Source organism: Chionomys nivalis, chromosome 7, assembly GCF_950005125.1.
Source record: "Chionomys nivalis chromosome 7, mChiNiv1.1, whole genome shotgun sequence".
Taxonomy (NCBI): domain Eukaryota; kingdom Metazoa; phylum Chordata; class Mammalia; order Rodentia; family Cricetidae; genus Chionomys; species Chionomys nivalis.
In genome coordinates, this window is record NC_080092.1 from 63,506,282 (window position 1) to 63,524,300 (window position 18,019).

The 18,019-nt window shown below is 40.8% G+C and overlaps 1 protein-coding gene and 1 pseudogene across 2 annotated transcripts in view; one reads left to right on the plus strand and one right to left on the minus strand.

Moving 5' to 3' along the window:
• Positions 1–754: 754 nt before the first annotated feature.
• LOC130878841 (U6 spliceosomal RNA) lies at positions 755–881 on the plus strand (annotated as a pseudogene).
• A 5,711-nt stretch (positions 882–6,592) lies between these two features.
• Positions 6,593–18,019, minus strand: part of Cct6b (chaperonin containing TCP1 subunit 6B) — a 39,396-nt gene continuing 27,969 nt past the window's right edge. For both annotated transcript variants that reach the window (XM_057776041.1, XM_057776042.1), the window contains exons 11-14: positions 10,515–10,648; positions 9,087–9,189; positions 7,157–7,229; positions 6,593–6,665 (exon numbers count right to left, since the gene is read on the minus strand). In XM_057776041.1, the coding sequence (XP_057632024.1) occupies positions 6,593–6,665; positions 7,157–7,229; positions 9,087–9,189; positions 10,515–10,648 (383 nt within the window). The remainder of the gene's footprint in view (positions 6,666–7,156; positions 7,230–9,086; positions 9,190–10,514; positions 10,649–18,019) is intronic.

Below are 18,019 nucleotides of genomic sequence, written 5' to 3' on the forward strand. Positions count from 1 at the left end.
AGTACATATGATTGTGAGTCACCATGTGGGTGCTGGGAATTAAAACTGGGTACTCTGGAAGAACCCTCTCCCCAGTCCAGTATTTTGTTTTTCACTATTTGTTTGTGTAACTACCAGTGTAAGGTGTTTTATTTCCTCCTATTGCCTCATCTATGTGATTCTTCCAAGTATCTTCTGTAGAGTTTCCTAGTGATCATCAATTCTTGTAGTCAGTTTTTGTTAAAAGTTTTTCTTTCTTTTTCAATTATAATAGTTTTGCTAGATATAGTAGTCTGGGTGGCAGTTGTCTTTCAGATCTTGAAAGACATTATTCCAAACCCTCTTGATGGGTCTGTCTTTATGATTTTTTTTTCTCTTTTGCAACTTTCAATATGGTTTCTTTCATCTTTAAACTTAGTGTTTTTAACTACAATATGACATGGGGGCTCTTTTCTATATGTGTTCCAAATGTCTCCTATATGTGGATGGGTATCTCTACCCATAAATTTGGTCAATTTTTGTGATTATCTTATTGAAATTTTCCTATTCCTTTACTGTAAAATTATACATCTATGCCCATGACGCATAGATTTCATCTTTTCATAGTGCCCCACAGGTCTCATGTGTTGTTTGTACTTTATATGGATGGGAGTAGGGGCAGAGGAAGAGAGGAGCCCTCTGCCTAAAGGGAGAATTACAAATAAATCTATTAGGTAAACTAACAAAATCAGCCTTCCTAGAGGCTGATACACAGAACTCCACCAAAGAACAGTCTCATTTACATTCCCTGGGAAGACCTATCAAAAGGAAAATGAACAAAGAATAGAGAAATGACACAGAGAAGATTAGTATGGCCCCTGCGGAAGGATGACACGCAAATTCGTGAAGCGTTCCGTAAGGAGCCGGGCGCAAACGATTAGAGGTCTTGGGGCCCGAAACGATCTCAACCGCCTCTCTCTCTACTTTTAAAATGGTAGAAGCAGCACCACTGTCAGCTCTGGGGTCGCCAGGCAGGAGCCGCGCTCAGCAGTCCAACCCTGAGAATAAGTATGCAGCACATAAACCCTTTTTATCTGAGCAACGGCCAAATCTGCCATGCAGAGCACTGCACAGCCCGGAAACATCTCTGTGTATGGCAGCTGGAATCCGCCATGCACCTGTGCAAGCCTAGTAGCCCTGATCCCGCCGCCTGCCCAGGCAGGGAGCACTAAGCCAGGGGCTTGGAGAAAGTGAAATTTCCTACAGAAAAGGGGAAATAGTGTGGGAGGTCCTTTTGTCTATGTGTTGCTTTTATTGGTTAATGAATAAAGAAACTGCCTTGGCCTGTTGATAGGGCAGAACTTAGGTAGGCAGGGAAAACAGGACTGAGTGCTGGGAGAAGAAAAGCGGAGGCAAGACACCATGGATCCGCTGCCAGAGATAGACATGCCAAAATTTGCTGGTAGGCCATGACCTCGTGGTGATACGCAGATTAGTGGAGATGGGTTAAATTAATATGTAAGAGTAAGCCAATAAGAAGCTAGAGCTAATGGGCCAAGCAGTGGTTTAACTAACACAGTTTCTGTGTGATTATTTCGGGTCTAAGCTAGCTGGGCAGCTGGGAACAAACAAGTGGCCTTCTCCTACAACAATCCTCTCTAGACACTAATACACAGAGAACTCACCCAAAGAACGGTCTCATTTACATTCCCTGGGAAGATCTATCAAAAGGAAAATAAAAAAGAATAGAGAATTATAAAAAAAAAAGAAGAAGAAAATAGAAATGAGAACAATGGAGGGCAGAGCTGGTCTGCTTAACTGGCACTGAATATTTAAAAAAGAAGTGATAAAAATGAATCCGAGTTGGACACGAGTTCAGGGTCTGGATGTATCATTTTCAAATCAGCAGAGGAGGAAGAGGGGCACTGAACAAAATTGAACACAACAAAAAACAGTGAAAGGAGTGGGGTATGGCAGAAAGATGGCTCAGCTGGTTAGGGAACTTGTCATAGAAAAGTGGCAGCGAGAATCAAGGCCACAAAGTTATCCTCCGACCTTACTTTGTGTCCCCCAGTGCGGTTACAATTTAAAAAAAAAAAAAGATAATGAAAAGGAAAAAACTTTATAAATTTAAGTAAAAGACATCAAAACCATATATTAGAAATAAATTCAACATGTCAGTAATAACAGAAAAAATAACCAAAATCACTACTTAAGAGAGACATCATCTGGTGCAAAGGATGTAGCTCTATGCATGCGTGGGTTCTGGATTCAAGCTTTAAATTTAGCATATAACAAATAAAAATAAAATGGTCCCTTTCTCAATCCCCTCATCAAACAAGGTGGCTCATCTAGAATAACATAAAGCAAAATAAACTTTAAGGGAAAAATCACTTTATAATGGATTTCTATAAAAATATAAATTACCAAAAGAGACTCAAATGATAGAAAATCTGAGACCTCCAGCAATAAAGAAAATTGAGTCAAAACTCTATCTGCCATTTAAGAAACTACTAGACCAGTCCAAGCTTTCAAAAAATAGATAACCCTTTGTCATTATGACTCAGACTGTGCCCCAGGAAAGACAAAGAGGCTCCCTGCACAGCTCAGGCTGGTAGGCTAACAGCCGCTGACACCAAACTTAGGATGGAAGAACAAGCAAGTGGAAGCCAGTGCTGCCCGAAGCACATCTGAAACCTCAGTGTCTGCTTGTGGCAACAGGAAGTTCGCCCACGCACTGCTTACCTGCTGCTGAGTTGCCAATGTAATAAAAAAAAACGCACCCCCAAAACTTTCTAAATAAATATTAGCATTGAGCCAAGAAATGCATAAAATGTGATATTTCATCAAAGCTAAAACATCACTGCCTATGAGATGTAGCATCTCTTTATATACTAAGAGAAAAATATATTATCACTTCAATCATGACAGTTCTTGACATTCATACATTTTATTGATACTTACCAGAGGAACTTTTTAGACTTGTTTATACAGATTTTTGCCATAGATCACTGTCAATGAATTCATAGTAAATGAAACACAGGCAAGATAAACAAGGTGCTTTTCAAACTTTTAGGTCACTGTTCAATACAGTTGGCATCATTCCTGGAATCAAGAGGTGGTAACTCAAGATTTCCTAGGATCCTTACCGTCGCTCGGGTGTGTTCCCTACTAAGCCCCACACAAAGTCTCTAACTTTTGATGATGAAGATTTCTTTGACTCGCTAGAAAATGACAGCAGTAAGACATCGGTCAAACAAGATTCATTTTCCTTCCAAATGGTCTGTAAGATGTCTATCAGGGATGACAAGTGACCAAGTTTAAGCAGGAGAAATTAAAAGACCCCATTGTCCTAATTACAGAAATGTTGACATATCAAAAATACGCATGTCACAACTGATGAATATGGTAAATCATAACAAATAGGGTTTATCTCAGGAGTGAAAAAGTAGTTTACAAATGCATTAAAATAGGACAGATGAGGTGGTATATGCCCTTAATCTCAGCATTGGGAGACAGAGGCAGACAGATATCTCTGAGTTCAAGACCAGCCTGGTCTGCATAGCCATTTTTAGATCAGCCAAGGCTATATAGTAAGACCTGTCTAAAAGGTCTTAAACGGTCTAAAATAGGTGACCATATTACCACATTAAAACAAAACATCTCGATTTATGGAGAAAATCACTTAAACTCAAAACAACAAGTTCAACTCAAAGCAAAACAGATAATAAGAGATTTAACCTTGTATAGATACCTGCCAATATCTCACAGAAAAAATAGATGGATGGAAGGAATAATGAATGAATAAATAAAATGAATTAAAACAATGTGGTAATGACATAATAACAATCTGACAGAATAATGGAACAAAAGAATCAAACCAAAACAAACTTATTTCCAGTGGTCTAATGCTTAGGATTTGGTGCTCTCCCAAATCATGAAAACTGATCAAGGTTACTGGGACGTCTTGCTGATTAAGGACACCTGCTGCCGGGCCTGATGACCTGAGTTTGACATTCAGAACCCACATAGTGGGAGGAGATAACTGACTCCCCAAGTTGTCCTCTGACCTCCACATGTATGCTATAGCACACGCACGCGTGTGCACACACACACACACATGCATGCACGCACACATTAAATAAATAAGTAATCTATTTCAAAAGAAAATGTGACCGCCGCAATGGAATCCAAACCTTGGTACACCACGGAAGTGTTATCACATATAAATGGGCATGAGAGCACCTGGTTGGCAGCATGTCAAATATTTAGAGCCACACCATGTCATATACAAAAACAAAGGTGAAAAAAAACTAATTGTAAAATATAGGTAATATCTTTATTATTTAAGTAGAGAGGAATTTCTTGAGTCAGAATATCGCATTATACAGACACGTCTTCCCATACCACACCATTTACGGTGATTTAAAAAAACAAAATGGAGCCGGGCGATGGTGGCGCACACCTTTAATCCCAGCACTTGGGAGGCAGAGGCAGGCGGATCTCTGTGAGTTCAAGACCAGCCTGGTCTACAAGAGCTAGTTCCAGGACAGGCACCAAAACCACAAAGAAACCCTGTCTCAAGAAAAAAAAAATGGCCAAGAGTTTATGAAAAACATGTTCAGTTCAGGGACCAAGGCAATTTCAAGATGTGAGATGCAACCACTACCCTTCACACTGGAAAAAGTTAAGATCAGGACTTTGAGATTGTAGAGACAGGGAATTTATATACTATCTATTGCAGAGAGATTAAGAAACTTATGAAGCTACTTAGTAAAGCTAAACTCTGACACTTTTCATTTCCCAGAAGACATACAAAGAACTTGACCATGTATGTGGTGATTAAAATTATGTAGAATTAGAAATAACCAAAAAGTCCACTAATAAGATGAATATGAAATGTACTAGGGTGCTCCAAAATTGCTAAAATAAATGGATAAATCTCAAAACCATTCAGTGGGAAATAAAAGCAGTAAAATACATATCTGCAGAATAACCTATTTATAGAGTACAGCCTTAGAGAGAATGTTTTATGTTACCACAGGTGTGTGCATGTATACTAGAAGCTTAAAAAGACAGTGTCAAAGACTACATCTATGGAGGCTGGGTAGGAGCGCACATGACAGAGAGAGGGACAAGTGGTGCTTCAGCATCCTCTTAAGCGTGGTGTATACATGTATGTGCACCAGGGCACATGTGTTTGCACATACATGTGGAAGCCATAGGACAACCCCAACTGTCACCTTTAGGAATACTGCCCACCTCCCTTTGAGACAGGCGCTCTCATTGACCTGGAAGCAGCAAGCCCCGGGATTCTCCTCCTCAGTCTCTGTGTCACTGGGCCTGGGATTACAAGTGCAGGCCACAGCAGGCACTTCCCACGGGGACCGAACTCAGACCTGCACGCGTGTGAGGAAAGTGCTTTCCTGAGTGTGCTGTCTTCACAGTCCCTTGATGTCTAGATGTCTCTAAGAAAATTCAAAGCATGTTGGTCCATGCCTTGTAATCCCAACACTTGGAAGGATGAGCAGGAGGAATGCTGAGAGTTCAAGTCCAACCTGGGCTACAGTGTGAGACTCTTTCCTAAAACTCTCCAAAAAAAAAGTCTTGATGCACACGGTAAGTTGGCAATGGAAACTTAAAATATAAACAGTAAACTAAAGAGAAGTGTGTCTTGCAATGAACTGTCATGCAGGAAAGTTTAAAGAGATGTCAACAAACATATTAAGTGAAATAAAATAGGCGATAAAATATTGTAGATTGTTCAGACAAGGTATGAAACAGTCAAGGGAACCTTCTCCTAACACTGTAAACAAGTTCCAAGAACGTACCTGAGACATTTACTATCTTATCAACTTGGATCCATGCAAAGAACATGGACAAAGATACTTACCTATCAATGGTAAGTATGACAGATGAACTGCAGAGCTTAAACAAATGGATATAGGATTGTATATCTACAGACCAGTTGCAGTTGAATGTTCTCATAGAGCGATGCTAATGGGCCCTGCCTTTCCAGAGAGATGGCCCTGCTGTCTAGTCAGAGCTATCAGAACCAAGGAGAGTACTGGTTGCTGAAAAACTGGGGTTATAACACTAGTACCCAGAAACTGAGGCAGGAGGATTATAAATTCCAGCCCAAGCTACATAACCATAACCTGCCACATTTTTAATGACTAAGCAAACTGGCTGGGCTAGGGACTGTGCATGAGAAACCTATATGGCAAGCGATGCCACATTCGTAGGAGAGTAGCAGCAGGAAATTACTGAAGGACTTTGGAAAGGAAAGAGAGCATTTATCTTACTATATTTATGATCTATGATAACTGGAAATTGACTTGGATACTCTAAAACCTGTGCCCAGAAGGTACAGGCATCATGACACATTTTATTTTATGAAAACTGAGATAACATCTATTATAGGGAGGGGAGTTAAGACTCAGAAAATATTGCCATTATTATTCCTTTACTGGGAAAATTTGTGTGTTCTTTATACTTTGATTAAGTGTTTTTGAAACAGTTGAGACCAAAAGATACACACCACATTTATTTTGTAACAGTTAAGGCCATAAGACGGTGTTGAATATGACATGCATGCTATCTTGTCTTCCAGATGAATTGATTTTGAATTCAATCACTCTCTGAGAGACGACATCCCAGCTCGCATAATTTCATCAACCAGGAGAATGTTAGTGGCAATCACCGTGCTGAGGATGAAAAGATGAGAGTGAGTCGAGCCTCCTGATGCATGCCTGTGTCTCCCCAGCATCTTCGGCAGTGTGGGGCACTTTTCCCTCCGGTTATGTTGGTGTGAGAATACGGATCTTAGGAACAGGGCGCCCCTCCTCACACTGTAATTTCAACTGCTTTGTTGCCTCGGTGGAAGTCTGATTTATGCCCCAGCAAAGCTGTGCTTAATTTCCACATGTCGCCGTCCCTCCCTGCCACACAGACAATGCTGCTGCACTACTCCCCGCCTCCCCTTCCCACTCAAACAGCAAGGTTGGGTTAGCTTCTCCTGTGACTTCTGATGCTACAAATGCAATGCTTAGGGGACTATAAGAGGACAAAAGCTAGTCTCAGTAGCTGGGAACTACGGTGTCATACACTTCACAACGTTTTCAAAACCAAAAGAACAAGAAATGTTCAAAGTTATCAGTTCTATCCCTAAAGGTCTTTCTCTTCATTGTCAATTTACCACGAGTGAAGAAGATGTTTTTTCACGCAATAATTATCCCAAATGCCCGCTTCTGCTGCTACCATTGGCTCCCCTGTAAAGTAAAAACAAACCGCTTAATACAACAATCTTGACATACCCTGTCAATGTTGACTGGTGAATTCTAGCAATATTTAACCTCTTATAGAACTACTTTTATCAAGGTCACCAAAGACCCCTGTGCTAAGTCCTGTGGGCTATTCTTACCTTCTGCTTGACAGCTCATCGCCCTCCTCTGATAATTCCTTCTCAGTTTGTAGGAATCATGTTCACCTTTTTTTTTCACTCATGGCTCCTTTTCTTCTCTGACACCTGACTGTTGGAACACCCACCCAGTTCAAGACTCTTCTGTTCTCTCACTATTCATCTGTCTTAGTCAGGACCACTACTGTTGTGATAAAAAACCATGACCAAAACCTCGAAGAAGAAAGGGTTTATTTGGCTTATGTTTCCACATTGTTCATCATCAAAGAAGTCAGGGCAGGAACTAAAATAGGGAAGGACCTGGGAGGCAGGAGCTGATGCAGAGGCCACAGTGGCGTGCTGTTTACTGGCTTGCTCAGCCTGCTTTCTTATAGAACTCAGGCCCTCCAGTCCAGGGATAGCATACCCCCAATAGGATGGCCCTCCCCCATCAATCACTAAGAAAATGCCACACAGGCTTGCCTACAACCAGATCTTATGAATCTTAAGGAGGCATTTTCTTAATTAAGGTTCCCTCCTCTCAGATGAATTTAGCTCGTGTCAAGCTGACACAAAACTGCTAGCACAACGTATTTCCCAGGCGGTCTCATCCACTTTTCTGGGTTTAAACTATCTGATATATCCTGATAACATATCTCTTTCTGGAGCTCAATATATTAAACCACTTTCCCCCCAAGAAGACCATAAGTAGTTCAAAGCAGACTTTGTTGAAATTGAACAGTCCCCCAGTCCACAACCAACTCTAGCCTTCTCCACAGTTAGTTCAGTTCTAACCTACTAGTCATTCAGCTAACTCCTCTCCACAGAGTGGTCCAAGTGACCCTTTTAAACATAGACTATGTCACATCTCTGCTCAAAATTGCTCCCTATTTCACTGCAAGGATTAAAATACAAAAGCCAAAGTCCTCAGACTAAGCTCACACACCATTGTACAATCTGACCTACCGCCTCTCTTCCTTCCTTCTCCACTGGCTCTTCCCTCTCTTGAGAGAGCACTTAGGTTCCCCCTTCATGGCTAACTCTTTAGTTCCTCCAGCTTCTGCATAGACATTTTTCTAGTTTGTACTGTACAAATGTTTTAATTTTCATCTCTTCCCTACCCTCCTTAATTAGAATTCATGATCATCCTTCCTTTGCTCTTTTATTTTTCATCAAGTTTATTGTTCTCTTAGATGCTAAATAATTTATTTGTCAAAGTAATTGTTTACTGCCTGTTTTCACTCACTATAAGAGAAGCGCTATTTTGTCCAGTATGAATCCAAATAATAAGCACTTAATTAACTATATCTTTTTAAACATTGGTGGGGGCAGAGAGGACCAGAGAGGTAAATAGTTCAGTCATCGATTGTTGTACAAACACAATGACTGAGTCTGAGTTTGGTCCACATTTAAAAATTCTTTTGTTTCAGGGCTGGTGAGGTGTCTCACCCGCTCAGAGCACTTGTTACTCTTGCAGAGGACCTAGGTTCAGGGTCGGTTCCAGAGGACCTGATGCTCTCTTCTGACCTCCATAGGCACTGCATGTATATCGTGCACAGACATACACGGAGGCAAAACACCTACACACATTAGCTATATTTTGGAGTAAGCTAGAGGCAATCAAGATTGATGTAACAAAATGTCCCAGCCTACCACTCTCTGTTATAAGATTTGGGTTCTGGAAGAACAACCTAGTGAGTAAAGCTAATTTTTTTTTTCAGTTTCTCACCTGTATTCAGGTCTATGCCCACGAGCTCTTTTGATTCTGCATGTTCAGTCTGAATTTTTATCAATGTTTCCTGCAGATCATAACCAGAATTCTGAGCAAGAACCTTCATGAAAAAACAATAAGTATGTGTGGAATGCCTTCACGTGTGAATTTGAAAATCTAATACAAAAGGAAGGTACTACCCTTTAGTCTTGTAAAAAACCCAACCACAGAACAGTGCTCATGTCCGTTAGAAGAATTCCATTCCTAAGCTAAACCAAATGATTGCTTTATCCACCTAGCACATTTTATGCTTGAACAGTTCCCCCTGCGAAAAGAACACTAAGCTCTAAGGACCACACCGCCCCACTCCCACATGATTTTTATGCAAGGTCTCATGTAGTTCAGATTGGCCTTAAGCCCCTCTTCCCTTACATGGCAGGAAACGCCTTGAGTTCCCAGTCCTCCTGCTTCACCTCCCACATGCTGGCGTTAGGCACGTGCCACCACGTGCCGTTTATTTCTTTCCTTATAAAAGATTTAAGATCACACTTGTTTGCCCTGGCCTCCTGAGCCGCGTGCCCTCCCGTTCTTCCCAGCACATGCCAGAGAGAAGCAGAGCATCTGCAGCACCGTGTGCCCCTTGGCTTCAGAAGGAAAGCCATGAACCGCAGCAACTGGGATGGAGATGCCTGTACTCCTCACCAGCCCACTTCTCTACTAACGGCTGAGAGAAAAGGGCCACTGTGTGCCAGGGCCACCAATTCACGCCAGCAACATCATTACTTAATGACTTTGTTGCTTGGAGGAAAGAAAAAATAGATATTCACAAACAACCCACAAATTATGAATAATTCTGACATAAATTATTTAAGTCTTTGCCAGGATTGTTAATAATGGTTTAACTCATGGCAATAGCATGCTGGAAACAGCTTTCTATATTTCTATGTGGATGACAGCTGACAGAAGGCAAAAAGAGGAAGGAAGGACAGCTCTGTCCTCTCGCTGTGTCGCTCCTTGTTGAAAAATTACAACAAGTTCAGGCTAGTAGTATTTGGCGACACTAAACATTTTGAAGAAGTCCTTCTCTTCTCGCAATTTAAAGCAATAACTAATGTTGTCGGATGCCACCAACAAAACAAGAATCTATGCAAAAGGGAAAAAACCTAACAAAACCTAAACTTCAAACTGTTCGTTAGGATTGGTTAGTAATGTACTTTCTGAAGAGCTTTTAGACATAAGGAAACCCTGACTGCTTCCTGGAGCTCCCCAAAGTACTGCACGCTGCAGTTCCCACAGTTTCTCTGCTGGCTTTGTAAAATATTTAACACAACAGGAAATGCAAATAAGCACATTTCTAACTCCGCGAACTGCTGGGAAAGATAGGCAGTTTGTGACCAAGGATCTTTCGGTGCAGCTGACTGTTATCTGGCAGGGAGACAGTCGCACCTTCGGGACAATAAGTAAGGCGTCAGCGAAGGCTTGGACTCCAAGGCGAGATCGTCCCTGCACACGGGGCTTATAGTTCACGAGAGCCTCTGCTATGGCGACTTCAGCTGCTCCAGCCCCTGGGACCACACAGCCTGCCAGAGGGAAACAACGGGAAGATGTCAGGCAAGGGAGGGGAGCGAGAAAAGCAATGCGCTACAAAAGCCAGCGCCTTTAATTAGCTGACTACCTCTGCGATGTTTTGAATATATTTAGAGATCAAATAAATTCCACAGTTCAGAAATAACTAGGTTTGCCCATAAAGCATTCTGAAATCAAATAATTAAGCACAGTACAAACACTGGTTGCAAACAGTTTGTTTCATGCTCATCCTCTGGAAAATAAAAGTGGCATTGCTGGCGCCACAGAGATGGTTCCCAGCACCCACATTAGGCCGCTCACAACCATCTATAGATCAAATCCAGGGAATCTAACACTGTCTGTCTTGCATTAACCTACATTAACATAGTGTACATAAACTCACACAGGCACACACACACCCCCACACACACACACACACAAATCTTTTTTAGGTAGATGTTTCTTTTACCTACATCATATAGTTATATGACAACATTGAAAAGTTGTTATTTATAATTTATAGTAGCAAGTAGCTGGATACACTGTCTCATCTAAAAAATTTAAAAGGCTTAGAATGATGTATTTCAACCTTTGAAAGACAATAACTGCTAAGCCAGACTACTTTATGTGCAAAACTATCTCTCATAGTTGAAGGACAAAGAAAAACTTTCGATGACTGGACAAGAAATTCATGGGTACTAAACCAGCTCTACCAAAATTATTCAAAGGAATCCTGAGGTCTGAACAGAAAGACACACCATGAGACTACAGGGAAGAAGAGGTGATGCTAGACCAGGAGTTAAGCAAACTCATCAATCGCCATAAGATCAACAGCAACAGGAACCAACACATAAGGTTCAATAATAACTCTGAACATCCATGGTCCCCACTCCCCACACAGAAGACAGACTAAAAGGCTTCATTTACAACTAGCCTGGGCTCATAGGGGCTCACAGAGACTGAACTGACAGTCAGGGAGCCTGCACGGGTCTGACCTAGGCCCTCTGCATATATCTGACAGTCGTATAGCTTGGTCTTCTCGTGGGACTCCCAACAGTGGAAATAGGAGCTGTCTCTGTCTCTTTCACTAGGTTTTGGGATCCTGTTCCTCATACTGGGTCACCTAGCTCAGCATTACTACAAGGCAAGGTGATTATTCTTACTATAGCTTGATATGCTGTGTTTTGTTGATATCCATGGGAGGCCTGCCCTTTTCTGAATAGAAACACAGGAGGAGTGGATGAACAGGGAGGCATGGGGGAGGAAAACTATGGTCAAGATATAAAATAAAATAAAATAAAACATTAAAAGAAAAAGGGTTTTTTAAAAGAGCTGGATTTATAACAGAATTCTTGTATTTGACAAAATAAATCCAAACCAAAATTAGTCAAAAGAGATGAAGAAAGTCACTTCATACTGACTAAAAGAACACTCTTATAAGACAATACTATTGTTATGAGCATATATACCCTGGACACAAGGGCACCCAGCACTACTAGAGGTCAAGACCCAGATAACCAATACAAGAAAACTGAGTGATGTCAGTACCCCACTCCCATCCCAATGAATCATAAACAGAGAAACATCTGGATTTGTTGATACCTCAGAAAGACCTAGCATACATATACAGAACATTTCACACAAATACTGCTGAATATATGTTCTTCTCTGTAGCCCATAGAACTTTCCCTAAAGTAGAACATATTATAGGACAAAAAGCAAGTCTTGGCAAATACAGGAAAATTGAAACAGCTTCTTGGATTCTTTTTTTTTTAAGATTTATTTATTAATTATGTATACATTATTCTCAGTATTCTGTAGCTTCTTGGATTCTATCTGACCACAATGAAATGAAATTAAAAAATCAGCAACAAGAAAACAACTAATTCGTGGATAGTAAACAACCGGGTTACTGAAGAAATCAGAAAGGAAGTAAGCTTTAGAGTCAAATGAAAATGAAGACACAGCATACCACAAGCATGAGATTCAACGAAACAGCACCAGTTTAAAAGGGGAGTGCCAATAAAATTCATAAAGTCCTAAAGACAAACCTTGAAAATGTATATTACACTAAATTAGAACATCTAAAAGAAATGGAGACTTTCTAGAAACATGTGAGCTACCAAAATTTAACTGAGATAAGTAACTTAAATGACTCTATAACAAGCAATGAGACCAATGTAGAAATAAACAGTCAAAAAAAAAAAAATCCAGGCTCAACCAGGCATGGTGGTACATGCCTTTAATCCCAGAACTTGGGAGGAAAAGGCAAATGAGTCTCTGTAAGTTCAAGGCCAGTCTGTTCTACAGAGCAAGTTTTAGGACAGTCAAGCCAGAGAAACCCTGTGAAGAAGAAAGAAGAGGAAGAGGAGGAAAAAAGGAAGAGGAAGAGAAGAAAGAAGAGGAGGAGGAGGAAGAGGAGGAGGAGGAAGAGGAAGAGGAAAGATCCAGGCTTAGATGGATTTGCTGTATTCTACCATACCTTTAAAGATGTAATACCAATCCTTCCAGACTATTCCATACAATGGAAAATGAGGGAATGCCCAAACTCACATATGAAGCCAGTACTACTCTGATACCAAAACCAGACAAAGACACACACGCAAAAGAAAATTATAGGCCAATTTGTCGTATGAACATAGAAGCAAAAACTCTAAGTAAAATATTTGCAAACTGAATTGAATACATCAAAAAGAGTATCCATCATTATCAAGTTCATTCCATTCCAGAGATGCAGAGATAGTTTAAGATACATAAATCAATAAAAGTAATATAGCATATAAGTAGACTCAAGGATAGAAATCACGGATCATTTCAATAGATGCAGAAAAGGTCTTTGACAAAATCTTACCACTTTGCATGACAAAACACTAAGGAGACTAGGAATAGAAGGAACATACCTCAGCATAATAGAAGCCATATACAGCAAACTTACAGCCAGCACCATGCAAAACAGAAAAACTCACAACACTACCATTAAGGTCAGGAGCAAGATAATGGTGTCCTCTCTCCACTCCTATTCAACACAAAGATTGAAGGTTTAGCTAGAGCTTGTAATAATACAAGAGAGGAAATAAGAGGGACATGGACAGGAGAAGAAGTGAAAAGATCCTTATTTGCTGGTGACTTGATATTATACACAGAGACCCTAAAGACGCTACCATAAATTCTTACATCTGGGCTTGATGGTGGTGGCACATGCTTTTAAACCCAGCACTTGGGAGACAGAGGCAGGAGGATCTTTGTGAATTCGAGGCCAGCCTGGTCTACAAAGTGAGTTCCAGGACAGTCAAGGCTGTTACACAGAGAAGTCCTGTCTCAAAAAAAAAAAAAAAAAAAAATTCTTACATCTGATAAACACTTCCAGAAAGACAAGTTGACACAAAGCATCATGCAAAAATCAAGAAGTGCCCTTCCTATATACCAGTGGAAGACACACTGAGAATCAAAGAAACAATGTCACTGAAATTAGTTCCAAAAAATAAAATGAAATCTTAAAATACATCTAACCAAGGAAATAAAAGATCTATATAATGTCTTAAAACACCATTGAAGAAAACACTAGAAGACAGAAAAAAAATCTTCCCATCTCCATGGATTGGAAGAATTAATATTATGAAAATAGCTATCCTATAAAAACTAATCTAATCTACAGATTCAACCCAATCCTCCTCAAAAACCCAGTATCATTCTTCATAGAAATAAGAACAAAATCTTAAAAGTCATGTGAAAACATAAAATTCCCCACACAAGAACTGGAGAGCTGCCTCAGTGGTTAAGGGCCCTGCTGCTATTCCAGAGGACCTGGTTTTGATCCCCTGCACCCACATGGCAGCTCATAGCCATCTGCAACTCTAGTTCCAGGCATTTGGCGCCCTCTTCTGGCTTCTGTGGGCGTTGTACATATGTTATGCGCAGACAGACAGGCAAACACTCATACACATAAAATATTTTTTTAAAGATCCCAGACATGGAAAGCAATGCTCTGCAATAAAAATAATGCTAAAGGTATCACAGAAATCACATGATAACCTCAATAGATGAGGAAAAGGCTTTTAACAAAATCTGGCATCCCTTCATGACAGAAACACTAAAGAGACTAGGCAAAAAATAACATATCTCAGCACAATATAATAGGGCTATACAACAACCTATAGTGAACATTATACTAAATGGAGGAAAACTCAATGCATTTCCATTAGAATCGGGAACAAGACAAGGATGTCCATTTCTCAGCTTTCATTCTTAGCTAGAGCAGTAAGATAAGAGAAGGAAATAAAGTGGATATAAACAAAGAAGTCAAAGTATCCTTATGTGCAGATGATCCACATGGATCTAGCCACAGTTTCCAGAATTGCTGAGGAGCATGGTCAGGTTGACGAAGGTATAGGGTTGGTGGGGCAGGAGAGAGTGCAGTGTGTCCATCCACGAGAGGTTGGAGGCAGCTGATGTCATCCTCGTAATGGCCCCTCCAGCTGGAGCCTCCTAGGTATCTTGGGAGCTCCCCCAGAAGCCAGTAGCTCACGAGTCCTGCCTAAGTGTCTCAGCAGCAGTTATATACTATTTTGGTGACTCTGAAATTGTAACTCTTAATGGTTATTTTAAAACCCCTTTTCCAGGCTGGAGAGATGGTTCAGTGGTTAAGAGCACTGGTTGCTCTTCCAGAGGACCAAGGTTCAATTCCCATCATCCATAGGGCAGTTCACAACTATCTGTAACTCCAGTTCCAGGGGACCTGACACACTCACCAATGCACGTACAATAACTTTTAAAAAAAGTTTTCTTTATTACATTTACTTATTTATATGTGCATGTGACTGGGTGGGTGCATGCATCCCATAATGGTCACCAGAGGTCAGAGACAGTGTTAGGAAGTCAGTTCTCTCTCTCCTCCCATGAGAATCCTGAGATTGAACTGTTGTCGGGCTTGGTAGCCAGTGTCTTGACCTACTGAGCAGTCTTGCCAGTCCCATCCCACTCTTTATGATAAGTGAGATTACAGGGTAGCTCCAAGGGTGCTTTGGATGGGATTAAAATCTAATAAAGATAAAACCATGAGGCACAAGGGTTGGGCAAGGTGCTTAAGACATGTCTGTAATTGTAAGTGGAGAGTCTTAGGAGAGTTCTAGAAAATTGCAGGTTTACAGATGAGAATGGGAAAAGGTCACCCAGACTTAGGCCTCAGGCACAGTGCACTGCTATTTAAACATTCTTATTGGAATTACCACTATATCAAAGGAAGACTTTCTCTATGTAGGTAACCTTCACAGTGGATGTTGTTAACTATCTCAGCTCTCAGCAAGCAAGAAACTTCAAGCAGAAAGGGGAAAGGGGCTCCTTCCCCTTCCCATTTCCTCATAATTTCCCCCGACTTTCATCCTGTCACACAAACGACATAAAAGTATAAGTCTGGCTAGGGGAACAAAAAGTACTAACGGGAAGGGGGAGGCAGGGCGGGATATGGAGGGAAGCATGTTCAATCCACATTATACGGTTGTGTCAAGTGGCCTTGTGTAGCATAGCGCCATGTACAATGAAGTAAAAAAGAACTCTCCAGAGTTTGCTGGAGCCAGTGCAAGATGTGGCAGCTCTACACTAGCGCCCCTGTCTCACCACACAGTTCAACAGTGGCATCCACAATGTGTCCACACTGTCATTTAACTGAAGCAATGCATAGAGCCATGCCGCAGTGTTGAATGTACCTGACCCCATCTAATCTCAGCATGTGAATGTCATTGGTGGGAACAATGACTTACTGACAGTGTGTTATGTCTTCATTATGCTTTGGAGAGTGATTACATTGTTACTTAACATTTAGAAACCGGTCTGTATAGTTTCTTAAAAATAAAGAATTTAAAACGATGCAAAATTATGTTTGCTTATTGCTATTTAAAATCGGTTTGAAAGTGTGACTTTTAGAACCTTCCCCCACGGTTCGGTGAATGTGAAAATGTATTAAAATGAAGTGGGGATTAGGGCAAATAATGTGGCCAGACATTTGGGTATGGAATTTTTGGGACCCAATGAAGGATTTGTTTTCTTTATTGGAGCAGAATCTAAACTGGTACCCAAGGGCGTGGGGAGTGTCTTTGTATTCTAAGCCAAGAGCTTTGTTTTAAAATATATCAATTTTCACACCTGGATAAGAGTTTTACATCTGCTTGCATAGCGTTGGGTAATTGTGTTGTGGGACTGGAGATTAAATCTGGGCCTTGCTCAAGACAGGCATGGACTCCACCACTCAACAACAGATCCCCAGTCCTACTTGTACAGTTTTGTAAGGATTTGGACTTGTTTAAATCAACAAATTTGCTCTGGAATTACCTATAATTATAGCAAAACAGTATAAAATCAATACTTCTCAGCTCAGCATTTTTATTACCATCTCCCTTTTCTGATTCATTTCATAACATGAGTGCTGAAGAAGTTATTCAGCTATAAGCTGAGTATATCCTTATATCTCATCACAGTTTGAAAAGTTCCTTCTTAAGAAGGAATACACTCAAAATAATATTTGTATGTGAGAGGTATAAAGACTAAATATGCAAATAAACACATGTACCCACGTACTGCCTACTCCACCCATCTTAAAAGACATTACCGTACCTTTGAGAGCTTCCCAGAAACCATTCCTCATGAAAACATAGCATAAAGCTGAAGAGGAATTTATAGAACTACCTACATTAGAAAAGAACAAAGTCCTTAAACCCGGGAAGGGAGAGCAGAGCACACAGCACCCAGTGTAAGTGGAAGAATGGAAATCGGAGAGATCAGAATGGGAAATGAGAAGTAGAGCTCACACCTGTAAACCCACACTAAGAAAGCCAGATGGGGGATTGGTAGTTCCAGGCCAGCTTGGATTAGAGTGAACCCTTGGAGAGAGAGAGAGAGAGAGAGAGAGAGAGAGAGAGAGAGAGAGAGAGAGAGAGAGAGAGAGAGAGAGGTGAACGCAGGAGTAGCAAGAAGTAGGAAGAAGGAAAATGCATCCTTACAGCTAAAGAAGAAGAAGCAAGAAATGTTATAAACAACTTTATGCCAATAAAGCTGCCAATTTAAATCAGTGGCTAAACTTTATGCAAAGGCCAGGTAAGGGCCAGCAGGATGACTCAGTGGGTAAAGCACCAACCATGCAAGACTGAATTTTGATCCCAGAGCCCAAGTGGGAAGAGAGAATCAACTTCTAAAAGCTGTCCTTTGACCTCTGTGCATGCACCAAGGCATGAGTACATCCTCATTCTCACACACACACACACACACACACACACACACACTAATATGATTTTTACTTATCTAGGGGTGCAGTTCAGCGGTAGAAAGCTTGCCTAGAACATTCATATCCCTGATTGTATCCCTAGTACTGAAAAATAACTAAGTCAGCTAACAGC